The sequence below is a fragment of the Ichthyophthirius multifiliis genome, assembly GCF_000220395.1.
Source record: "Ichthyophthirius multifiliis unplaced genomic scaffold scaff_1120509249407, whole genome shotgun sequence".
NCBI lineage: Eukaryota > Ciliophora > Oligohymenophorea > Hymenostomatida > Ichthyophthirius > Ichthyophthirius multifiliis.
Window position 1 is genome coordinate 30,065 of NW_004087742.1, and position 26,430 is coordinate 56,494.

The 26,430-nt window shown below is 16.2% G+C and overlaps 5 protein-coding genes across 5 annotated transcripts, besides 35 other annotated features; 3 read left to right on the forward strand and 2 right to left on the reverse strand. All coding sequences in view use genetic code 6, as the record gives it.

Moving 5' to 3' along the window:
- The first annotated feature begins 28 nt into the window (after positions 1-28).
- Positions 29-81: a microsatellite.
- A 49-nt stretch (positions 82-130) lies between these two features.
- Positions 131-171: a microsatellite.
- Positions 164-1,327, reverse strand: IMG5_001720 (26S proteasome protein, macropain, putative; the record flags this gene model as incomplete). Its single annotated transcript, XM_004040051.1, has 2 exons — positions 164-656; positions 734-1,327. The coding sequence occupies 2 exons, from the start codon at positions 1,325-1,327 to the stop codon at positions 267-269; spliced, it is 984 nt and encodes a 327-aa protein (XP_004040099.1). The 3' UTR covers positions 164-266.
- Positions 280-330: a microsatellite.
- Positions 660-719: a microsatellite.
- Positions 1,327-1,356: a microsatellite.
- Positions 1,357-1,584: 228 nt separating this feature from the next.
- Positions 1,585-1,634: a microsatellite.
- Positions 1,623-1,668: a microsatellite.
- Positions 1,631-1,690: a microsatellite.
- Positions 1,691-1,948: 258 nt separating this feature from the next.
- Positions 1,949-2,031: a microsatellite.
- Positions 2,032-2,636: 605 nt separating this feature from the next.
- Positions 2,637-2,693: a microsatellite.
- A 928-nt stretch (positions 2,694-3,621) lies between these two features.
- Positions 3,622-3,657: a microsatellite.
- A 20-nt stretch (positions 3,658-3,677) lies between these two features.
- Positions 3,678-3,721: a microsatellite.
- Positions 3,704-3,756: a microsatellite.
- Positions 3,757-3,842: 86 nt separating this feature from the next.
- Positions 3,843-3,877: a microsatellite.
- Positions 3,878-5,145: 1,268 nt separating this feature from the next.
- Positions 5,146-5,185: a microsatellite.
- A 1,412-nt stretch (positions 5,186-6,597) lies between these two features.
- Positions 6,598-6,629: a microsatellite.
- A 1,239-nt stretch (positions 6,630-7,868) lies between these two features.
- Positions 7,869-7,930: a microsatellite.
- Positions 7,877-7,944: a microsatellite.
- A 2,215-nt stretch (positions 7,945-10,159) lies between these two features.
- Positions 10,160-10,231: a microsatellite.
- A 42-nt stretch (positions 10,232-10,273) lies between these two features.
- Positions 10,274-10,344: a microsatellite.
- Positions 10,345-11,177: 833 nt separating this feature from the next.
- Positions 11,178-11,266: a microsatellite.
- A 367-nt stretch (positions 11,267-11,633) lies between these two features.
- Positions 11,634-11,663: a microsatellite.
- Positions 11,664-11,959: 296 nt separating this feature from the next.
- Positions 11,960-12,023: a microsatellite.
- Positions 12,024-13,926: 1,903 nt separating this feature from the next.
- Positions 13,927-13,955: a microsatellite.
- Positions 13,956-14,525: 570 nt separating this feature from the next.
- On the forward strand, positions 14,526-14,885 carry IMG5_001730 (hypothetical protein; the record flags this gene model as incomplete). Its single annotated transcript, XM_004040052.1, has 1 exon — positions 14,526-14,885. Exon 1 carries the CDS (start codon positions 14,568-14,570, stop codon positions 14,883-14,885), a length of 318 nt encoding a protein of 105 aa, XP_004040100.1. The 5' UTR covers positions 14,526-14,567.
- Positions 14,886-15,661: 776 nt separating this feature from the next.
- IMG5_001740 (protein kinase domain protein) lies at positions 15,662-17,094 on the forward strand (the record flags this gene model as incomplete). Its single annotated transcript, XM_004040053.1, has 5 exons — positions 15,662-15,827; positions 15,897-16,280; positions 16,339-16,514; positions 16,567-16,638; positions 16,693-17,094. The coding sequence occupies 5 exons, from the start codon at positions 15,662-15,664 to the stop codon at positions 17,092-17,094; spliced, it is 1,200 nt and encodes a 399-aa protein (XP_004040101.1).
- A 184-nt stretch (positions 17,095-17,278) lies between these two features.
- Positions 17,279-17,356: a microsatellite.
- A 426-nt stretch (positions 17,357-17,782) lies between these two features.
- Positions 17,783-17,816: a microsatellite.
- Positions 17,817-18,745: 929 nt separating this feature from the next.
- Positions 18,746-18,809: a microsatellite.
- An 834-nt stretch (positions 18,810-19,643) lies between these two features.
- Positions 19,644-19,704: a microsatellite.
- Positions 19,705-21,184: 1,480 nt separating this feature from the next.
- Positions 21,185-21,220: a microsatellite.
- A 4-nt stretch (positions 21,221-21,224) lies between these two features.
- Positions 21,225-21,303: a microsatellite.
- Positions 21,245-21,343: a microsatellite.
- A 300-nt stretch (positions 21,344-21,643) lies between these two features.
- IMG5_001750 (hypothetical protein) lies at positions 21,644-22,143 on the forward strand (the record flags this gene model as incomplete). Its single annotated transcript, XM_004040054.1, has 1 exon — positions 21,644-22,143. Exon 1 carries the CDS (start codon positions 21,769-21,771, stop codon positions 22,141-22,143), a length of 375 nt encoding a protein of 124 aa, XP_004040102.1. The 5' UTR covers positions 21,644-21,768.
- Positions 22,144-23,307: 1,164 nt separating this feature from the next.
- Positions 23,308-23,335: a microsatellite.
- An 83-nt stretch (positions 23,336-23,418) lies between these two features.
- On the reverse strand, positions 23,419-25,533 carry IMG5_001760 (hypothetical protein; the record flags this gene model as incomplete). The annotated part of the gene is made up of 7 exons (XM_004040055.1): positions 23,419-23,533; positions 23,588-23,677; positions 23,732-23,777; positions 23,832-23,992; positions 24,110-24,572; positions 24,711-25,200; positions 25,315-25,533. The coding sequence occupies 7 exons, from the start codon at positions 25,531-25,533 to the stop codon at positions 23,419-23,421; spliced, it is 1,584 nt and encodes a 527-aa protein (XP_004040103.1).
- Positions 23,435-23,459: a microsatellite.
- Positions 24,712-24,828: a microsatellite.
- A 283-nt stretch (positions 25,534-25,816) lies between the features above and the next one.
- Positions 25,817-25,861: a microsatellite.
- The last annotated feature ends 569 nt before the right edge of the window (positions 25,862-26,430 follow it).

Below are 26,430 nucleotides of genomic sequence, written 5' to 3' on the forward strand. Positions count from 1 at the left end.
TTTGTTTGTTTAATAATAAATTTTTATTTATATGTATATATATATACGTATACATATATATATATATATATATATATATATTTTTTTTTATTTATTTATTTATAGGGTTAACATATAAATAATTTTTTTTTTTTTTTTTATTTAAAGAATTTTTTTTTATTTTAAAAAATTATAAAAATAGAAAGAACAGAAAAGATAATAATTATTCTTTAAAATAATTTTTTGTTCTATAATTAATAAAAAAAATAAAAAAATATTAATTTTTTTCACTTTTATTTATTTGCATTATCTTTTGCATTTTCCTTTACATTATCTTTTGTATTTTCTTTTTCTTTATTATCTTCTTTATTTTATTTTTTACTTTCTTTTTCTTAATCTTTATTTTCTAATTTATTATTAATCAAATTATGTAAAGAAATAATAGATTTAGTCAAAGAACATACATATAAAACAAACACCATGTCGTTATTTTTAGCCGAAAAAGCTCTAATCATCTTCTCATCATTAAGATTAGGTAATAAATTTAAAATTTATTAAATATTAAATATAATTTCGTTTTTAACGACAGCTTTTCCACTTAAGACTTTTTCTAAATAATCTTTTATTTATAATATTTTTCCCATCATACCTTTTAAAGCTTATATTTTATCATTTACCTAATATATATAATATATAATATATAAAATATATATATATATATATATATATATTTATATATAAATAAATAAATTACTTAATTAGTTAATGAATTAACTGATATATCTCTTATTTCTCTCAAAAGATGTTCCACACCAATTTCTTCAGGTTCAAAGGCCTCTACAGTAGATGCTAAATGTACGAATCTTTTAATAATTTCTCCTTGTTTACTAACTTCTTCTACAGAGCAATAGGCTTCAGTTGGAAGTGCTAATTTGTCCTGATTTTGGACATCTACGATTAATAAAATTGGATTTGGTGTGTATTTTTTAAAGACCTCATTTATTTAAATGTCATGTTATTTATAATTTTAACCTGTAGTATACCAGCCGATAAATTTTTCACGAGCATTTACTTTTTTGAACATTAAAAACATTGTCTCATGATATATATGGTCTACAAACCATATATTTTATTATTTAGGATCTTCATCAAATGGTATAGCGTAACAATTTGTTACATCAATCTTATCTCCGGATCTTTAACCTAATAATACACCGAGAACACGACGGTTTTTATTCTGTTTAAAGGCACGATTATAGTGATCTACTACTGAAAGTAATACTAAAGGATGAACTGCTATTAAAGATGGAATATTTTGAATTTTAATTATATTGTTATTTTCAGACATATTTTTTTTATTTTATTTTTTTTAATTTTTTTAATCAATAGTCTGTTCTTGAAAAAAATAAATTAATTTCTTAAAAGTATTAAATATTTTTTTTTAAAAATTAGTATTATGTAAATTATAAATATTTATACAAATATATAAAAATAGGTTTTGTAGTTATATAATTAAAAAGATAAAATATTATTATTTTATTATATATATATAAAAATATAAATATTTTTATATATATCTTATGATTTATAAATACATAGAATATTTATATATAAATTTATAAAATATATATAAATATAAAACATATATTAATATATTTTTATAATTATATATATTTATATTTTATATTTATCATATTTTTTATTTAATATTCAATTTTTTGCTAATCTTAGTAAATCTTATAATTTAGATAATCTATCGTCTATATCTATTGTATTATCACATACAGAAGAAATATCTTAATTTTATTTATTTTTTGACTAATTTAAAGAATTATTGAAACTTTTTTTCAAATTACTTATTGATTAATTATTTTCTTTATTTTATTTTCTTAAATCTTCCAATTTTTTCATTAAAAAGAAATCTTCGTCTTAATTTGAATTTATATTCTTAATTTATAAATACATATTCATATATATATATATATATATATATATATATATATATATATATATATATATATATATATATATATATATATATATATATAATATTTTTAAAATTACTTTTTCTTTTTTTTTATTGTTATTTATTTCTTATTTGTTTCTTTAACTACTAAAATTTCTCGAACTGCTTATATTTCTTTAACTACTAATTGTTATTTTTGGTGAATCTGCTTTAATTTTACTGCTTGAAACTAATGTAATTTTCTAATATTTTGTTTTTAAGTGAATAAAACATTTTTTTTATTACCTTTGTTGGCGTATTTTACGCTTTTGGAGTCGCACTTTTTTTTCTATTTTTTTAATTTAATATTGTACTACTATTACTACTAATATATTTTTTAGGTGTATTTGATTAAACTTTATGTTTTTTTTAAGATCTAATTTTTTTTTCAGAATCATTAATTGAATTTCTACTTTTTAAACTATTTGAACTTTATTGTCTTTGTAAAAGAGAAGAAGTCCTTAAGGTTTCTTTAACAAGAATTTACTTATTTATTAATGTATTATTTTTTTAAATAAGCTTTCCTTTGTTATTTAAAGACTATTTTAATTCTTATTCTAATTAAGATATCCTTTATTTTTATTTTTTATCATTTATTTTATGACATTCAAGTTCTTATAAAAGGCTTACCATTTCAGATTACATTTGTTCGATTTTTTATTATTATTATTAAATTTGTTATTATTATTTTTACATATTTTATTCTTATAAAATTAAGCTTTATTATTATGAAATCATCACTTTTTCACCTTCTTTTAGTTTTTGTTAGACTTCTTATTAGTCTATATTGCTTGATTTTAAAAACTGGATTTCCTATTTAAGTTCTTCTATTATTTATAGTTTATTTCTTAGTAAATTATTTTCATATTATATTGTGTTTTTGTCTTGTAAATTAGTTCTAGTTTATCTTAATTACTCGTTTTCTAGCATTAGTCTTCTTATAGAGTTTTTTAGAATATAAGGCTCTGGGTTTTCTATATAATCTAATATTAATGGATACCGAACTTTATCATATTCCACTTCATAACATAATACTAAAACTAGTTTTTTACTATTTTATATGTTTATAGTTTTTTAATTATTATTGTTTCCATGTTTTAATTTGTTTAAAATTTCTAGGTTTTATATAGATACGATATCTATGAATACTGATTCAGATGTTTAGTATATTGCAGATAGTAACATTTTTAAAAAAACTTTAAATTTTTTACAGTTTCCGGTTTTTTGCGATAAGTCTTCAATTTTTTAACTTGTAAATAAACCTTTCCATTAATCACAAGTACTTCTTTATTCGATTTCTATACTTAGCTCTTCATTTGTGTTTGTATTTAATCTTAATATATATTCAATCTTTTTATTTTATTTTTTAATATGTGCTTATATCATATTTAATTTACGTTTTATGAATTTTTTATTTCTATTATTTTATCTATTAATATTTCATCCATTTATTAATATTTTAATTATTTAGTTTTTATTTTAATTTATAATGTTTATATTTTTTTATTGCTTTTAAAAAAAAATGATTAAATTACCTTTTTTATTTATTTTTTTTCGTATTTTTTTTTTAAATTTATTAATATTTATTATAATAATTTAATTTCTTTAATTAATAATAATAAAAAAAACTAAATATAAATTAAAAAAAAAAATGATTAAAAAAAAAATAATTATAATTATAAATTTTATATTTTACATAATAAAAATAATAAAATATACATAAATAAATTATAAAATTTTGTTATAATTAATTTAAATTTTTTTTTATAAATTTAAAAAAAATATTAAGTAAAAAAACATATTAAAAATATAAAAATATCTTTATTAAAAAATAAATATATATAAAGATATATTATATTATATATATTTATAAATATAAATATTTATATATATTAAAATATGAAAATTCTAAGAAAAATTTTTAAATAATTAATAAGAAAAAAAATTTTAATTCTGAAAAAGTGTTTTAAGTTTTGAGATATTGTATATAATCAACTTTGTGTAAAATAATAAGTTCTGGAGAGTTGAATATATAATTAATATTAATAGGTGTCTTTTTTTACAATTTATATTGTTTTTTTTCTTTATTTAAAAGCATAATCATGTTTTTTATCTTTTACTGTGTTTAAAATCCCTTTTGCCTAAAATAAACTAGAAAAAACCAAACGGAATTATTATTTTTACTTGTCGAAGTGTATCTATTTAAATAATGGTAAATAAATTTAGGTATATAAGAGACAATATTTTACCTTATATTTACATAAACTTCATTATAATTGATTAACTTTGTACTTTTATATAATCTAGACAAGGTTCTTTTGCAAAATCCAGAGTAATTTTGGTATATTTTCGAATTTTAAAATCCCTATTCTTTTTAATTTTTACCAGAAAATAATTTTTTTAAAATCAATTTAACCTAAATAGATTATACCTGTAATATAAAAATACATCAAGTGGCAAGAAATTCAATATTGTACCAATTTTCAACCTCTAAAACTTCTAAAATTGTTATAAAGGCTCCAATATTGCAAAACTTTGAATTTTTGTGCTTATCACCGTTTCCGACTCAATCGCTGACTTGAGTTAATACGTAGAACAAGGGCAATGTCCTAAAGGCTATATAATAATAAAGAAATATATATAAAAGGTAGATTAAATATTATTATAAAAATGCCATTTAGCTCAAAGCTGGTTGACTGATTTAAAGAGATTAAGAATTAAATGCTTAAAGACTTCTTTTTATGGTTAGCTTCGATGCCTGTAGTTTATTTTTTGGTTTATGTACTGTAAAAAGTGTTAAAATGTAAGGCTAGTCTTATAGGAGTATGGACAGATGTGGGATTGAAATAATAAGTTTTTTTTTCGGATTTTATAAGTTCCAAATACTAGTATTATTTTATTTAAATTTTTATTATATTGAGGTTTGTTATATTTATATAATATTTTTTTATTTTAATAAATATAATATTTTTTTGTTATCTTGTTGTATAAGTACTATATGATCGGATTATTTACTTTACTAATACGTGTAGTTTATAGTTAATCATTTAATTAATATATTAATATCATTTCTGTTTAAATAATTATTTTCCGAAAAAATTGATTTTATATTTTTATATAAATTATATATTTATTGTTTGTATACATTTATAGTCATATAGATTAATTAATTTTTTATTATTTATTAATAATTTTTATTATAATTTATATATATAAAATATTAGAAATGTCAAGAATGAAAAAATTTGTTTCTTTCCATTTAAATTAATAATAATAATAAAATGTATCTAATAATTAAAATAAGTTCAGAAAAAATTTAAGTTTATTTTTAAAAAATCCTTCTTAAATTATAAAAAAGTCCTCATTATCTATAAATTAAAGTAATTAAAAAGATTTAGAAAAATATGAAGAAAATTTTGAAAATAAATAAATATTATAATCTTTAGATTTATGGTCATAAGAAATTCGTATATAATAATAATTTTTTTATAAAAAAAAATAATTTTAAAAGAATTAAATAAATTATTCAAAAATGATAAAGAAATAATTCAGAATACAATAAAAAATAATAGTAAATATAGTCAAAAACATTTAATTAAAGATAATCAATAAAATGAACCTGATATTTCCTAAAAATTAATAAATCATATATTATAAGATGAAGGTATATATATATATATATATAAAACAAGTAATTAAAATCTTAATATAACAAATAAACAAAAATAGATTAAATAAACTAGAATAATATTTAAAGTTAAAAACTTGAAAATAATTAAGAAAAAACGAAATATAATTCAAAAATAATATAAAATGACATAAACCAAAATATAATAAATTCAATAATATATAATAAAATAAAAAGACAATTATCAAATCCATCTCCTAAAAAAAGACTTTCAAAAGAAAAAAATTATTAATTCAATCTTTCAAATAACTGTGTAAATTCTTTTAAAATAGTCTCTAAAATTTTAAGAAACTAAAGCTTTTCAATAAATCTAACCTAAATAAAAAATAAAATATAATAATATTAACAAGACACTATAATAAATAAGAATATAAAAGACTTAGATTAAGAAATTAAGTCATTATAAAGTTAAATATTAAATTACGAATACTTAAATGATTTATTTATAAAGAAATTTGTTTAAATATAAGAAGATATTTAAAAGAAAAAAAATATTTAAATGAATAAAGGATATAAGTTAATAATTTAAGGAATATAATGGCTAATATATAAGACTAAAAATCATAGATAAACGATAAATATTCTAAAATCGAATAGTCTTTATTAAATCATCAAGGTTTTTCTTAAAATAATAATTAAAATAACTCTATTAAAGAAAATAGAATAAATTATAGGTCTTAAAAGGCAAAAACTGATAATGCCTTCACTGATGTGACAAAAAAGACTTCTTTTTAACAAGAAAAAAGTCTGAATTAAAAAATAAACGAAATTTCTGAAAAAAAAGTGTTGAAATTTCCTAAAATATTATGAAAATTAAACAAATTTAAGACGAAATTAAAAATATTGAAGTAATTGTAGTTGAATAAGAGAATTTAATTAAAATTTAAAAATAATAAAGGAATTAGTTAAAATTAAAGTTCAAAGAATTTATAAAAGATCTTATTTTAAAAGGATCTTCTTCTTCATATAAATAAAGTATTATTGATTTAGTTAAATTATTAATTAAAATTTAAACTGAATTTTCGTTTGAAGATTTACCTGGAGTTTTCGATGAGTTTTCGAAGAAATTTATATTTAATATTGCCGAAATCGAAGTGAAAATGGAAAATTTGAACTTAAAGAAAAAAATAATTCATATAAAAAAATAAATATAGAAGATATTTTAAGCAATAATAATAAGTTTTCGTTTTTAAATAAAAATAAGAACTTTGTAATTAGTCAAAATCATAATAAACTTGTATTAAAGCCGTTTATTTAGGTTTCAAATGATGGAAAAATCGTTTAATAAAAAGAAAGAAACTCAGTTTATTATTTATAAACGATTCCAAATAGGGAAATATAAAATGGTTATTATGATAGATAAAATGCGAATTTTAACTAATAATAATAATAGGAATATGAATATTTACAAAATTATAGAAATTATTTACATTCATAGGAAAAGGATAGACTAAAAAATCTTTTTAATATTAATTTTAAAAATAAAAATAAATATTTGGAAATTTTAAATCTTATATATGGATAAGATTAAGGATTTAAAATTTATTAAGATTGGAATATTTAATAGACATCTAATTAATTACAAAATAATAATAATTAATTTATTTAAAATGTAAAAGAGCATTATAAATAAAAATTAGTACCTAATTAATTTATTAATAATACATGTTTTTAAGAATTTGGTTAATGAATATATATAACAAAATTAATTTATATATTTTTTCTCTTTATTAAAATAACAAAATAAAATAAAAAACAAAAAATGAACTTTTATTAATATTTAAATTTTATTTAATAATATTTGCCTTTTTTATTATTTTTAATTTATTTATACTAAGCTCTTGATTTAGTTTCATATATAATTATGATATTATTTTTTTTATCAGCTTACGTATAGATAAATAAAAAAATAACATAAATTAATTAAAATGGATTATTTCATTATCTTCCATAAAAAATTTAAAATTTACTCACAAAAACAACTCTAATAGAAGTATTAAACTATCTATGGAACTCTAACATATTTCTATGTATAAAAGCAATCACAACAACTTTTTTTACTGATTAAACACCAGAAGAAGTATTAAATAGTCTTCCTTTAAACCTAAAATAAAGCTTATTAACAGAAGGAATAATACACACATTTCCAAAACAGATTTAAGAAACATTACTTAGTAAAGATTAATATGAAAGTAAATAAAAGAATATATAAATAAATATAAAAATAAATATATATAAATATATATATAATATATATATATATATATATATAATTATTATTATTTTAATAAAAATTTAGGATTATCATATAATAATAAAGAAAATTAAATAATAGATTAAAAAAGCGAATGGGGAATCCAAAAAGAAAACTAAAATAAAAAAATAAAGTATTAAAATCAAGAAAACGACCTTAATTATTGCCATAATAATTTAGAAATATAAAATACATAATTATATAAGTTAATTAAATAATCAAGTTTTTACTTCGCAAATAAATTAAAATCAGATATTAAACATACTCCTTAAAATTCTTTAGTGAATTAAATAAAAGGTAAAAAATTAAGCGATCATTAAATATAAAATACTAATATTGAAAATATTGGTATTAAAACTAAAATAATAGCCTCTTCTTAAGATTATAATACTCTTTAAGAAAATTCATAAAATAAAAAAATTTAGTTTTAAAAAATATTCTCTAATATTAATAATGATTCTTTAGTTGGATAAATTAAAAACGCTCTTTAATTAATCTCAAGTGTCTAATAATTAAAAAAATATTCTAAATATATTGATAATTTATAAAATAAAAATGTTTATAGAATTTTTATTATTTCTACCTTTTTTTATTGTCATAAGTTTTTATTTCAAGAAAAACTAGGAGATGGTTCATTTCAAGTTCTTTGTTTGCACTCTATGTGTCTTCATTTGCTTTGAGTTTTGGAACTTTATCACTTTTAGTTTATAAATATTCGAATAAGTAAAATATTTAGAATAATAATCATAATAGTAGTAGACATTAAAGTATTAAATATGTTAAATTTCCAAAATAAGATGTTTTTATTGAAGATTAGATTCTAGATGGAAATAAAAATTATAATTGATTTTTTGTTTGTTTGTTTGTTAAAAAAAAAAAAATCTTCTTTTTTTTATTAATTTTTTTTCTATTTATATATAATTTAAAATTAAATCTGAGTTTATATTTTTAATAATTTATTTTCATATTAAAAATATTTTATTAAACCTTATTTTTTTTCGAATTTAATATTCTTTTGTGTATACTAGTTATTTATATTTTCCCCATTTTTTTTTAAGTAAATTATATTTTGATTTTAAAAAATAATATTATTTAATTTTTATTGATAGATTTTCATAAATTAAATATTGAATTTTTAACCGATCATATATATATATAGATATATATTTCTGGACAATTACGGGAAGTTTCATAATTTATTAATTGTCTTAATATTATTATATTTATCTAGTTAGCTTATTATAATAATAATTTCATTTTATTTTAGTACATAGTAATTAACTTATTATTTATATTTTGACGAATTTCAAATAATTTTTTAAATAGAAATTTAAGGAAATAATGCTTTTATTTATTAAAAGAAATATTATTTTTGTTACGATTAACTGGCTAATATATATTTTTTTTAGCAATTTTTTTAAATAAATGATTAAAATAATAGTTTTGTTTTTTATATTAATTTATTTTTAAATATAAATGTTTCTTTCTCAAAAATCTTAAAAACTTGAAAAATACGCAAAAATAAAATATTATAAATAATAAATATAAAAATTATTTAAATATTATTTAAAACTTAAAAATTTATAATGTTATTTTGATAATATTTTTGCTTTTAATTTAAATTATTATTTGGAAATTAATAAAAAATTAAATTATAAACAAAACAAAAAAAATGAATGAACAAGAAAATATAAAATATATTAAAGAGCAACTTAAAATGTATAAAATGGTTTAAAAGAAAATATATTATAAAAATTAAATAAAAAATTCAAAAATTAAATTTTAATATATATTATATAAAAATAAATAAAGAAATATTAACGTGAATTAAATAAAAATTAATTGATTTTAATAACAAATTTAAAGCTCGAAAACGAATTGGAACAAAAATAAAATATAAATGAATTTAAAAATAATTTATTATAACAAAAGGAAAACTAATTGAAATAATATTTATAATAAGAATAACAATTAAAAAATTAGATATAAAAACTAGAAGTATTTTGTTAAAAATGTACATGTTAAAATGAAAATATTAACAATTTATTAGAATCAAGTTAAAAATAAGACTAATTTTTATAATAAAAAAATTTTTAAATAATTATTAATAATCTTCAAAGGAAATTTAAAATAAAAATATATTTATATAAAAAAATAAAAATCGATAGAATTAAAGAAAATAGATATCTTTGTAAATAATAAATACAAAATAATATACAAGTTCAGGAAGTATAAAAGAAAGTTCGTAATTAAGTTTATCAAAAAAAGATAATTCGTAATTAAGTTTATCAAAAAAAGAAAATTCAAATAATTTATAAAATAAAGATAAAAAAAAAAGTATTTATTTATAATAATAATAAAAATAATAATAATAATAATAATAATAATAATAATAATAATAATAATAATAATCAATAACTATTATTAAAAAATCCGATAGTACTACTAAAAAAATAAATTTTAAAAAATTAAAATTATTTAATAATAATAATGATTTTTAAAATTTTTCTTTGCATACAGAATAAGATAAATTTAAAAAACCAAGACAAAATTCTCTTTAAATTACTGAAAATTATCATCCAAATATTAATAGTCTTAGATTTTCTTTAAAATCTATAAATTTTAAAATAAATAAAAATAGTTTTCTTGAAAGAAATATTTCAAAATCAATACATTCTTTACCAAATAATATTATTTCTAAAAAAAATTAATTTTTAATGATGATGAATAATACAATTTAAAAGATGAAAATGAAGAGGAAGTTTATAATCTTCTAGATACGAATATTTAAAAATAAATATAGCCCAATGTTAATATGTAAAGCTATTTTTCAAAAAATATAACCGTAAATGATACATTGAAATAAAATACGAATATAACTTAAAGCGAAATCAAAGGGGAAGAACCTATAAACCCTATTTTGGATATAAGTCAAGATTAAATTTGTAATAATTAAGAACAAAATAACTCAATTATTGTAAGCAATAATGACGAAGAAAATTACTAAACTCTTACAGATGAATATGGAAAATAGAAATATTAGGCTAATATTCCAGTATATAATTAAATTTAGTTAAATAATTTAAAAAATTTTAATCATAGTAAGAAAAATATAAATATTTCTAAAAAAAATTCTATCAAATATACATAAATAAATCTAAATCAAGAAGAAGAAAATTTATTTGAATAATTTTTGATTTTTGGACCAGATTAAAATAGTAATTTTGATAATTAAATTTAAATAATTAATTTATATATATAATTATATATATATATATATATATATATATATATATATATATATATATATATATAAATATATATAAATATATATAAATATTTTTTATAGTTGTTCACCAGTTATTTAATATAAATTTCCTGATTCAAAAATTATTGATAATAATTAAATTTTGCCTTTTTTAGCTTTTCCTAATGGCGTAAATATATAAAGATTAAAATCTAATGGGTTAATATAGTAAATTAATTAAATAATATACACTAATTATTTACAATAAGAAAATTAAGATACTTTTACTTTTATTCTTAAAACTAATGAATCTTTTTAAAAAAATAAAAGATCTTTAGATAAAAATAGTCTTTTAGATTTTTGTAATCCTTCAAAAATACTTTATGGAATATGTTTTGTAATAAAAGATTTTATTTAAGATAAATAAAAAGTATTTTTATTATTTTATATATTTGAATGAATTTTATTTTATTTTATTTTATTTTTTTTAAAGTCTAAAAATTGTAATTTGAATTCTAATATATATTGTGTTTCAGAAAAGGCTATATGCTTTTTAACATATTATCCTTTTATTAGTTTTTTTACAGAAATAACTCACTAAATTTTAAGTTTTTTATAAAATTAAAATATATTAATTCTATAATATATATATATATATATTTCAAAGATTAATTAAGTATTGAAAGAAAGATATTCTTTAACAAAAGCTAAATTAAATTTAAATCATATTCAAATTTCTTCGTTAAATTATAATAAGATTTAATAAATGTAAAATATAAAAAAAAAATATATAAATATATATATAAATATATATATAAATATATATATATATATATATATATATATATATTTACAAATAGTTAATTCAGACATAATATAGTGTGTTCCTAAATAAATTATAAACTATTAAAATCTCTCAGTTTGTAAATTCATAAATCCAAATATAATTTAATCTTTAAACATTTACTTAAATAATCCCTTCATAAGAACAATCATATTATATAGAATCTGAAGGATAAAGTCATATAGTATTTTAGAACATAAAATGTGATAATTTTTAGAAATATATTTTAGTCTATTAATGGAATGCCATATAGTTTTAGTATCAACAAGCAGTTAATTACTTTCATCTTCTATTTTAATGTTTTAATCATTAATTAAGCCTTTTATATATCCCCATCCTTTAATAACGATAATTCCTTAGAATTTTATTCATTTATTAGACTCTCCAGTTCCTATATTTGTGGGATTGAAAATGACTAAAAAATGCTTTTTGGAATAATAAATAAATAAAAAATACGAGTAGTGCATTTTTGTGTTTTTAGATGAAGAAGAAGATTAGATATGTGGAAATAATGATTCTTTTTAAGTCAGAAATTCTTAAATTTTTAAAAAAATTTATTCAGAAATAATTATTGACTATAATTAAATTACCAACTTTTTTATTTAAAAAACTGTGAATTCAAGCTCTAATAATAAATAATAAATAAAATATAAATAAAATAATAGACATTCTTATAGTATAAATACTGCTTCTTTGTAAAATAATTTTCTTAATAATGAACTTTCTTCAAGTTTAACTCAAAATACAGATTTTTAAAGCCAGGAAAATTAAAGTTCTAATAAAATTGGGTCAAATTAAAAAAGTATCTATAATTTATTTATTTAAAAAGAAAAATGCTTAAATATTATGAATTTTATAAATAAATTTATTTAAAAAGACATTCTTGATCATCTTCCTTTTATTTAAAATTATAATTAAAAAAAAGTAATGAAAAATATTAGTTTTTTTATTAGATTAAATTATATTATTTATTTAAGGTTATTGATTTGCAATAAATATAAAATTAAATTTTTGAAAGTAGAATGGATATTAATAAAGATTATATTTTAAGTAAAGTCCTTAAAAGTTAAATATTTAATTATTATGTACATGAGTATTATGATAATATATTTTAGAAATAAAAAATTTAATGATTTTTTTTTTTTCAAAAATTGCAATAATCAAGAAATTGTTTATATAAAATAATGATATATAATATATATAAAATTTAAAAAAAATTAGTTTATTTTTTTAAAATAAATAAAATAATATTATTTTTTTTATTTTATTTTTTTTTAAATATTTTTTCCTATATGAAAATATTTAATTTAATATAATATATATTTTATATGAAAGAGTTTTTATTAAATGACATAATAAATTAATATTTATTTATTTTCTATAAAAAATCGTCATAAGCTTTCGAAATTAAAAAATTGTTATTTATTATAATATTTATTTTAAATAGGATAATATTATTATTAATTTTAAGGAAATTAATAAATTTATACATATTCCTTATTATCTAAACTAGTTTTATATGCTGTATTATCAACTAACTATAGCTATTATTAATGAACAGATTAAAATGATTCTTGAAATAAATATTAAAATTATTATTTTTAATGGAGAATTTTCAAGCCTGTATTAATTTAAGTTTTTTTTTTGGAAATTGTAATCGGACTTTCAATTGATTCTTTATTAATTTCTTCATTTTTTTTTATGTTTTTATATGGTTAATTAATTATCATATCATTTAATTTAACTCCAATTTTATACCCAAAAAAAATAACAGCAAAAATGATAAAAGTAACATAAAAAAATTACTTCGAATTATTATAACTTTAACCTTAAACAGCTTTTACAAGTCCAATTTTAAAATTATCCTCATCAAAAATAGAATAATATTTTTTCAAAAAAACAGTTCCAAAAATTATTTAATTATTTAAATTATTTAAAACAATAACCTATAATTTACACTAGTTTTTATTTTTTATAATATATTCACTAGGCTTCAAAACAAATTTTATTTTTTCATTCTAATCATTATTCATATATATTTAAATACTAGGAAAGTCCTTTATTTATTTTGTATTACATTCACATTCTATATTTTTGGACTGTTTTTATATACATTCTATACCATATTCATTTTAAAGGACCTATATCATACTATTCAAATCTTCCTAACTTAAAACTATATTATTTGACCCTGTATCTATTAATCCTATTCTTTTGTTTTTTGAGTTTTAATTAATGAATGAGTCGCCTAATTTAAAATCTTCTATTTCTATTTTCCATTCGTTTTTTACTTTTAAATTAAAATAATTTAGTTATTAACCTTCTTTTATATATTTAGGGTCATATCCTCCTAAAATAAAGTAATTAGTATCTTCCGTTTAGGAAAAATAAAAAGAAAAGATGCTCCATTTTATTAAATTGCTTTCTTTTAGTTTTCCTATAAAAGACTAATTATTATTTTCTTATAATGCTAAACCTATAACTCCATCAATTTAAATATTTTATAAATTTTATGCATATTCGACTAAAATAAATTTATATTATTATGTTATGGACAGGTTGTTATTTTATATTAAAAAATAATCTTATGCTAAAATGCCTTTAACACTTCCTATTCCGTAATTTATTTATTTGTAATCAGTTTCATTTTTTAAAATTTGGCATTATTCAGTAGTTTCTACAGTTTAGTTTTTTTAGGTACATTTCTTTTTTTGCTTTTATTTACATGTCATACATTATTGGCCATAAATCCATATTTCAGAAGAACCTGTATCTAATAAAAATCGAAATTCTTATTATTCTTGGTATAATTTCCCGACCATTATTTTCGCGATGTAGTATGAATTTAAGTATTGTCCATCTATTTGATTTTATTTTATTTGAATAAATATACGTGTATATGTATATTAAAAAGTAAAATGAATTATTTTTTTTTCTTTTTTACTTATATTTACTTTATTAAAATAGTTATATTCTGTATTTATAATCGTTTAATGATTTTATTTGTGAAATTGTTAAAAATAATATAAATAAAAAGTTAAAATTTAAATATGTTAATTTCATTTTATTTAATAAAATAAAAAAATGTTTATTAAAATTTAAAGATTAATATTTTTTTATCAAATGTATAGGAAGTATATTATTTTATTTTTAAAAAAATAAAATAAACTTTATGTTTACTTTTTTAAAAATAAATTATATCAATAAGTATATTTTTCTATTTTTTTTGTTTAATAACTTTTTATATTTTAATACTTAATTATTCGATTATATTTACATAATTTTAATGCTTTTTCATTAAGTTAGATTTACAAAAAAGTTTTAATACATGATGTATATAAAGTAATTTATAAAATACATAATAAAGTATAAATTTATAGTTTATAAAATTCCAATAATTTTAAGTTTTATAAATTATGATAAACTAATATTTCTTAGAAGTAAAAATAATAAAAAAATATTTTATAAATAATATTTAATTAAAAAAGATTAATAATTTTTTATATATATTTTCTATTATCTAAAACTAAATAAAATGGGTAACATATGTAATCATGTTGATAATGAAATGACATTTGATAAAGATTAATAAAAAACTAATTATAATTTCAAATTTATAGAAGCAACAAAAAGAGTTTGTTTAAATGATTTTAAACTTTTAAAAGTATTAATATTTTTATTAATTTACTTAAAAACAACCTAATGAATTAAAATAAAAATATATTATTTTAACCTCTATATATAAATAAAAATAGGTAATTGGAAAAGGTTCATTTGGGAAAGTTTTTTTAGTAGAATTAATTTAAGAATGTAATAAAAAATGAAGTTAAAATTAAAATATATACAAAAAATAAACTAAAAAAATAAAAAAAAAAATAGAAAAAATATATGCAATGAAAGTAATAAAGAAAAAAACAATATAAAGCGATAGACATTTGCGGCATATAATTACTGAGAGATAAATATTAGAATAAATAGATAATTAATTTATAGTAAAATTAAGATATGCATTTTAATCTGATACTAAACTATATCTAGTTGTAGATTTTATGAACGGTGGAGAATTATTCTACCATTTATAAAAATTAGGAAGTTTTTCAGAAATAACAACTAAATTTTACGCGGCTTAAATAGTCTTAGGATTATAATATTTACATGATAAAAATATCATCTATAGGGATTTAAAATCTTAAAATGTTCTATTAGATTAAAATGCAAATGCTAAATTAATTGATTTCGGACTTTCTAAAATAGATGTTATAGGTATTTAATTTATTTCCTTATAAAAATATATGCTTTTTTTTGTTTATTTTATTCTTAGGGCACTCTTTATGTGGTACACCTGAGTATTTGGCTCCTGGAATTGTTCTAAGTGAACATGGGCATGTTAAAACTGTTGATTGGTGGAGTTTTGGTATTTTACTTTATGAAATGTTAACTGGATCTCCACCTTTTTATTCTAATGATAAAAAATAAATGTTTAATAAATTAACTTCAGTAATATTTATTAATATTAGTTTGTTATTAACATTATATTCTAATTTATTAGATGGAAATATAGTTTCCACCCCATATTTCTAAAGATGCATAAAATTTAATTTCTAGATTATTAGTTGCTGAGGTAAACAATACATTTTCATAATTTATATATATTTAAGTTTAACAAAAAATAAAGCCTACTGAAAGATTAGGATATGGAAATGATGGTACAACAAATGTAATGTAACATCCATTTTTTAAAGAAATAAACTGGAATATGCTAAATAATATGAAAATTAAAAGCCCATTAAATTTAAATATTTAAAAAGCAAATGATATAAGATTTTTCGATAATGAATATTTGTTATAAAAGCCTATAGATTCACCTTCTTCTTTTCTAACATAATAATTAGAATTTTAAGATTTTTCATATAATAAAAAGTAACTTTATATTCTATATTTTATTGAGCTTTTTAATTAAAAAATAAGTCTATTTAATAAGGAAAATGTTGAAAATGATTAAGTTGAACCATTTAGTTTTACTTAAGGACTTAAGGCAGATGAAAATCTATTTATTTTATAAAAATAAATAAAATGAAACAAAAACGGATGATATAAACTTTTAATTCTAAAATATATATTCTTAATTTATTTTAATAAATATAATATTTTTATATCATATATTAATATAATTTAGAAACTTATAAATAAATAAATTGAATATAATACAGTTTTAATTTTATATGAATACTTATTATTTGTAAAAAAAAAAAAAAAAGTTAATTATTGTATAAATTTATTTATAATATATGAATATTTTTATTTATAAACATATTTATAAATATATTTATTTTATTATTACTATATTCACAAATCTAATTAATTTTAATACAATTATATTAAATATACTTATGGGAGAAAATAATTATTTATAATTTAATAATATAATCAAAAATGCTATTTAAGAATCAATGAAAGGACTATTATTAAATAAGTATTTATTTTGTCATTAAAAAGAAAAGCTTAATCCTTTAATATTATCAGGCGCTTCCGGTGCTGGAAAAGTAAATAAAATTTAGAAATTATATAAGAAAAAATATTAAAATAAAAATTATATTTTAGGGAACTCTTTATAGTATGCTTAAAAATAAAAATCCTAATTTATTCGAATTAAGTATTAGCTTTACGACTAGATAACCAAGAATAGGTGAATAAAATGGCAGAGAATATTATTTTGTTTCAAAAGAAGAATTTTAAAATGTTAAAACATTATTTATAATTAAAAAATATACTATATATGTATATATATATATGTATATAAAAGGGAATTGATAAAGACTAATTTCTTGAATAATGCAAAGTACATGAGAATTTTTATGGAACTCATTAATAATAAGTATTTAATATAATTGATTAAAATAAGGTTATTTTATTATGAAATTTTAAGTTAATTTCAATTTAATTTTTATATGTAAAAAAAAAAAAGATTTGTGTTTTAGATATTGATGTTTAAGGTGCAGAAAAAATATATAAAAAATTCCCTTTTTGGAATTATGTATTTATTAATTCTCCTTCTAAATAAATTCTTGAATAAAGATTGAGAGCAAGGTAATTAAAAAATAAATAAATTAAAGGATAAAATTAAATTTAATTAATTTTAGGGGAACTGAGACAGAAGAATAAATTTAAAAAAGATTAAAAAATGCCGATATAGAAATAAAATAAAAAGATAAATTAGGATTTTATCATGATATAATTAACGATACTAAAGAATAAGCATATAGAGATTTATTAAGTTATTTAAATTTAAAATATTCCAATATATAAATAAATTGATTTTTATTTTTATATATTTCTTTATTTTATTTTTTATTGTTAAAATAAAATAAAAATTAAATATATAGATTTATAATAAATTAATAAAATTATATTTTTAAATTTTTAAATTTTTTTATAAATATTAAGTATTATTATATCAGAAAAAAAAAAAAAGTAGGAAAAAATCATATAAGATTATTATATTTAATTTAACAGATTATATAGGTAAAAATTTTCTTTGTCTTTTAAATTCTTAATTTAAATTAATAAAATTTTGTTTTTTATATAAATAATTAATATAAATATAATAAACTTTTATTATTTTAATATTCATTATTTTGATCATTTTAATTACTTATTGAACAAAATAAAAAAAACATAAGATTAATCTAAAATATTTGAGCTGAAATAATTAAATTAATTTAGCATTTAAAATAACAAATTTGTTTAATATAAATATAAGTATTTTTTAATAAAAAATACAATATTATTTAACTTTTTAATAAATATTTTTTTTATATATTCATCTAAAAAATGCTTAAAAAATTAATATTATAAATTATTTGAATTATTTCATAAAAATTCAATAAAAATATAATAAAATTAAATTTATTATTAAATATTTAAGTTTTTGTATTTATTTTTTATTATTATATCAATATAATATAATAAATAATAAAATCTTAAATATCTTATATTAACAAGTTATTTTTGGATAAAGAACTTTATTTGATTATATAATTTTATATTATAATTGTATCAATCATGTATAAAATAATATACGTCGAAATTTAAAGATATAATTTATATATATTCATAATAATATTGAGTTATATATTCTTCAAATCAAATTAATATTGTTTTCATTTTAATTTTCTGAAAATTTTTATTTTAGTTTACCTTTTTTTCTATTAAATCGCTTAAAATAAAGAATTAAATTATTAATAATTTATATTCCTTTTTTTTAAACAAAAAAAAACACTAATATATTAAGAATAATAATTTAAGCTTTTAATAAATTATACTTAATTATTTAGTGATTTTACAAAATTTATAAATATAATAATTACTTAATAATAATAAAATTTTAGAATTAATTTATTTTAGTCAATAATATCTAATTACTTTTTTTATTTCATCTTGTTCTATATATATATAAATATAAATAAAAATGTAAAGTATTTCGAAGTTTTATTTAAAAATAATCAATTTTTAAAATTTAGATATATATGATTTTGAATTTTAATAAAAAGAAAAAATAAAAATTAAAATGAAAAATTATATAATATTTAAACTAAAAATATTATTAAATTATATATATTATATAATAATTATATTTATTTAAATTAATTTAGTTTAATGATATATATATATATATATTATATTTATTAATATATATAATTTACACTTTTATTAATTTTAAAAAAATAAATGAAACCAAATAAATATAAAAATAAAAATAAAAGAAAATATGAAAATCTTAGTTTAAAAGAAAGAATATTAAATTCTGGTTATTATTATGATAAAATTAAAAAGAAATATTTTAGAAATCAAGAAATATATATAAACAATATTTTAAATGGTAATGAAGAAGGATTAGTTGAATAAATTTAATAAATAGTTGATAATTAATAATAATATGAATAATATATAATCTATACATAAAAATAGACTTAAATTAATAAATTAAAATATTATGAGAACTTATATTAAAAAAAATAGGGAAATTAGCAAAAATTAAAGATCGTAATTATTAAATATTTTTTAATTATAAAATGTAATTAGAAATATTTAAAATGTAGGCATATTTTAATTTTTAAATAAAAATATTATAAGAACAATAGAAATAAATGAATTTAATAAAAAAGTGATATATTAAGATTATATATATAAAGAAAATTATTTATTTTTAGTTTTGATTTTAAATGATTAATCTAATTTAGTTTCTTTTCGTATCCTTTTAAGATTTTAATAATAATAGTAAATTATAGCTGTTTATCCTAATATTAGATTTTAAGATTTTTTAAAATGTATTATTTTTTAAATCAATTAATAGCAATTTTTTGTATTTTATGCTACTAAATAAATTATTTATAAATTCTTATATACTTTTGATGAAAACTTGTAACTAATATAAGAATTTTAATATTAAATTAATTAGTTTTAAGACATTCTTGATGTATAAAAATACTAAGAAGATACATTAGTAATTCTTAAAAAATAAAATTTATTTTTCTTTAATTCAAAAATTAACAAGATGCTTTATTCAATTCATTTATAAAATTATTTTGTTAAATATATGTAAATTTGTAATTTTAATAGTATTATTATTCTTTATACGGAAAGTTCTAAATTTTTAATTGTAGATGTTGCTTTAAAAAAAGTAGTAAGTACTAATATATTTACAAACATTAGTAATTTTAATATTGTTTATTAAAAAAATAAATAAATTCATTTAATTTGTAAAAAAAATAATTATGAGTTTTTTTTTTGAAATTTTAAATCGAAAAAAATTAATGGTAATTGGAATTAATTTAGTAAAGTCAAATTATTAAGGTTAAATAAAATTTCGATGTCCTAAATAAAAGAAACTTTAATATAAATAATAACTAAATATGCTTAATAAATAATTAAATCTTTATTTTCAATAATATTGTTGTTTATGATAGTATATTTGATATAAATTAAAATATTATATAAATTGAAAATTAGATTTTATACATTAAAAATGTTTCGGAATATATTTAATTATAGTTTATGCCTATTAAATGAAAAATATAGTAAAAATTATTTAATATGTTTTTTATTTTAATTTTGTGTAATAATAATAAATAAATAATATAATTTCAATATTTTATATAATTATAATTAAATATGAATAATATAAAAATATTAATTATATAAAATAATTATATATAATAATTACTTTAATATATATATATATTTATTTAATAATAATTATATAAAATATTATATATATTATATATAAATATATATATAAACATATATATATATATATCATATCTATAAATAATTATAAAAAAATCATTTTTTTATGTTTTTTACAAAGAATAAAATAAACAGATTTATTAAATATCCATTTGTAAAATAAAAAAAAAAAATATTTTTAATAATAATTATTTTTATTTTAAATAATTTAACAAAATATGAGTGATTTCTAAGAAATTAATAAAAATCTACAAATAGAATAACAAAATATTTAAAATTTTAAGTAAAAAATTTATACAAACCCCCTATAACAAACTAAAATATCTATTGAATGTTTATTCATATATATATTCGAGCCTCATGAAACTGGTATTTTAAAAAAAAGTAAAAAAGAGATAATGAAAACTTAATTAAACTCCATGAATATAAAAAAATATATAAAAAACAAATCTGTATAGAAGAAATCTAAAAACACAGTATATATTATTTAAATTTAAACTAAAAAATGACCAATATAGAAATCGTTATTTTATGCAAAAAGCACATTCCTTACCCAAAACATGAGGACTTATTAATTTTAATGAATTTTTTAAATACGAAAATAAAACCAAATATAAAAAATAAGAAAATAAAGACTTTACTTTCTTTACTTAGTAGTGGATGTTATTTACATGATTTTTTCCAATAATAAATTTTAAAAGTAAATTCTTAAATAAATATAGCGGAAGAATAAAATGAAAAAAGTGAATATATAATATCTTTATTAGAAAAAAAAAGGAAATTCTTTAATAAATAAATTACGTAGAAGAGTTTGTTTGGTATATTTTTGATTAAATTAACATTAAAATTAATTACAAAACGTTCATTTTGTGTACTTTGATTTCAGTTTAATACTAGTGTGATTTATTGGGTGTTTATTTATATTAAATTTTGAGAGATTACAGTCTAAATTATTTAAATATAAAATTTTATGACCAGAATAATTTTATTATTTAAAATATTATCAAAAATAGTCCAAATTAGTCTCTAGAAGTCATATAAAAAAGCCTTTTATTGAAACTTAGTGTTATTGATATTTTAAAATATCAAAAAATTGAATAAATTGAAATAGATACGACTTTTTTGAAGTATCTTTTGAGAAATTTTATATCAAATAATTTAATTTAAGCTAGGTGAAATAAAAATATGAACAATATAAGGTAATTAGAACTAATTTTAGAAAAAAAATAAACGAATATTAAGAATAAGACTACGACTATCCCCATGTATATCATTTGATTTCAGAATATGACTAAAAATAGATACTTGTAGGTGTTTAATAAGGCCCTCACTCATAGATTGAAATATATATAGATGATATTTTTTCGGATAAAAATGAAAATATATAATAAAAATACGTAAAATATAACCAGAATTATGTAGGGGTGTTAGAGAGGAATTATTTTGGGACATAGTTTACATTATATAATGAAGGAATTAATTAGAATGAATTAGCTATTAAATATTTTATTCCGAAATAAAAATAAATTCTTGAAATTAAATACGAGACTAATATTATGGCAGAATAACCTCGAAAATTTACGGCTAAAGTTTTAAATTTTGAAAAAAAAGATGAGTTTTTGGAAATGTAATCTATGGAACCAGTTTATAATGAAGAATATTAATCTTATTAATTAAATTTTTATGGAAGAGTGTAAAAAGCTTCGGCAAGAAATTTTTTAGTGCATGATCCGGAGGATAATGATACTATTTATTTGTTACATGGAAAAGTTAGTAAAAACCATTTTTCATTAGATTTTAGGCATCCTTTAAATATAGTATAAGCTTTTGCTTTTTCTTTTAGTAGTATTTCAAAAAAATTTTTGGTTTAATGAAATCATATTATTATATAAAATATATATATATATATATATATATTTAAATAATTTATTTAAATATTATGTTAGAAAAATATATATAGAAAGGAATTACTTATAGAATTTTTTTTATAAATATGTTTTTATAAAAATAATTAAGATGAACAAAGAATAATTAAAAAATAAAAATATATATATATATATATATATATATATTATTTTTTAAATTTAAATTACTAATATGTAAATATATATATAAATTATATATTTATATATTCTTTTTTTTTATTTAATTATTTTCATAGTAATTTTTCATTTTTTTATTTTTTTTATTTTTTTTTTAAATAAATTATTTCAGCGTTTGCATATTCAGCTACTGATTCTACACTAGACTCATCAGTTCCTCTTCTTATTCTTTTTTTTTATAAGTTATTCTTATATAATTTTAAATTATTTATCAATAATTACTTAAAAAAACCGTTTTCTCCCCATTCTTTTCCCCAAGAATTTTACATTAGCCAATATTTTCCGTCTTTTTCAGATTCTCCCCATCCATAACTATTATTATGAATTTTATATTTTATTTTTATTTTTTAAAATATTATATTTTACCATAAAGCTGCATGTTCTACATTTCTCCATTCTGGCGCATTTTATCCTTTTTTTTTTTTTTAATAATAATAACTAGACTTATTAAAAATTAAAAGATTACCATTTAGAATCCATTCTGCAGCTTCAACTGAATGATAAACTCCACTTTTGTAATACATAAATTAATAATCAGGATTAATACTAGCAACTATAGGCCCATTTTTCATTATTTCAATCATCATTTCTCTTTCATTACATTTTCCATATCCTCCTCCTACAAATCTTTTTTGTTTGTTTAAAAAATAAAATAATGAAATGTTAATTTATTTAATAAAAAATATTACCCATAAGTAGTTATTTTATAAATTTTATCTAATTTATTTTTATCTATATAAGGACATCCTTTTTATGTATCCTTTAAAAAAAAAATTAAATTTTTTTTAGTTTAAAAATAAAAAAAGTACTTAATAAGGCATTTCTTCTTCCGAAATAAGGAAATAATCATATCCGAATTTGCCAATTTAATATACATACCCCCCTTAGCATCCCTAAGAAAAAAAAGAGCAGTCTAAAATATGTTACATAGAGATTTTATCATTAATATGTTTCCCATATTTAATTCTCAAACGTGCATTTAGCATATTTACAGTCGCAATCACATAACAACTTCCGCATTATTTCTAACTTGAAGGCTCGTCTAAATACTCTTTAAGGGAGAATTCTTTTGGTAAATCAGATAAATCTTATAATGAGAAATACTTATATTTTTTTTTTCCTTTTTTTCTCTATTAAGTATTTTTATTTGGCATAATTGTGTTTATCCCAGCTTCCCAGGTTTTATTTTTTTAGTTTAACTCGGTTACTATTTTTTCATGTATATTTAGGTCATCTAGTTATTTCATTTGTGGTTTTTTATCGAAAATTAATTCATAAAAAATCTTCACTATAGGGTTTTTTTAGATATTCGAGGCTTTTTTTAAATTAGGTTTTTTGTTTAAACCTTATTCATATAATTTATCTTCTTATTTTTATATTTACTCATATAATTTATTGTCTTATTTTTATATTTATTCATATAATTTATCTTCTTATTTTTATATTTATTCATATAATATATCCTCATCAGGCTAAACAACCTTATTTTGATGTCCATTAGAAATGCTTTTGTCTTTTTCATTAGGATTTATTTTTATTGCCTTAAAACAACCTTTTTAGTGTTCTTTTGTGTACCAACCTATTAATGTTTCTGTACAATCATAATTGTAGTTTTCGAAATTGTGTATTTCCTCAAAATCAAATTCGTTTTGGATTTCTTTTTAGAAGTTTTCGTTTGGATAGTATTTAAAATATGTAAAATATTAAATTTTGTTTATTTATATTATTATTCCTTAATCATATAGAACACTCCAATTTCCCTTTAATTTTTTTTAATATAGTTTATTAATGTTTTTAGTTATTTAAGATTATGTTCTTTTAAATTTCAAAATTACCTTAATACATTCATCTTCATTTACATATAAAGCTTAGTCGTTTCTTATAAATCTATTATTATTTCATTATTTACCTTTTATTTTTTATATTATTATATTTATATATTTTTTTACTTTAAAAATATTTAAATATGATTTATATGAATTATAAATTGTGTCTGGTTAACTATGACCACATTTTATATATTAAGTTGTTGTATAATATAGATTTTCTAGTTAAAGCTTCCATTAACCTATTATTTAGTGCTTTAAACAATGTACAGGTAAATCACATTTAATATAGTCTGAAATAATTATAAAAAAATAAAAAATTGTTTTTTTAATAATAATCATAAATAAAAAAATTCAAACAAAAAAATGAAAATATTTTTTGTTTATGTTTGTATATAATATATGTATATGTTTTTAGTTAATATTTTATTTTATATTGTATAATATATAAAAAAGATAAAACGCATAAAATTATCAAAAATAAAAATCTCTATAAACACAAATAAACTCGCATTAAATAAGACAGGCTTTAGTTTATTAAATCTTTAATATTTTTTTCGAAATTCATCCAAAAAAAATACACTAAAACTCTAAAATATTAACTACTTTATTATTATTATATCCATTAAATTATCTTTACTTAATTTTAAATTATTTTAAATTACTTTTATTTTCTCGAAATCTCTCCATTATTTTAAAAATAAAGGAATACTATATTAACCCCCCCACCCGTATTATGAATTAGTCTATATTTTAATTTTTTTACAAATATTATTTTAGTTAAAAAAAATAAAGAAAAAAATTATATTTTATTACTTGAATTATAATTGAGAATCTTCAATTTTATTATTTAAAGATATTGCGTTATATAAATTATTTTAGAAACGAGAATATTTGCTTTTTAAACGAATATATATCAATAAAATGGCTTAAGAGTTTTTTTGGAGGGGGGGGGGGATGTTTGATATGTTTTAGAAACTTTAAAATTTTATTTAATTTTTTTAGGACAAATATTGTATAATTAATTATTTTGAATCTAATATTATTACTATTTTTTTTAGTTTATTATTTTAATTTTGTATAATGATTTATTAAAATAATTCTTTATTTAAACATTATTCGTTAATAGTATTTTTTTTTGTTTAATTGAATAAAAAAAAAATATATTAATAATTTTTTTGTTTTTTTTTGTTAAGTAAAATTTTAAAAAATTAAAAATCAAACACTCAAAGGAATTGA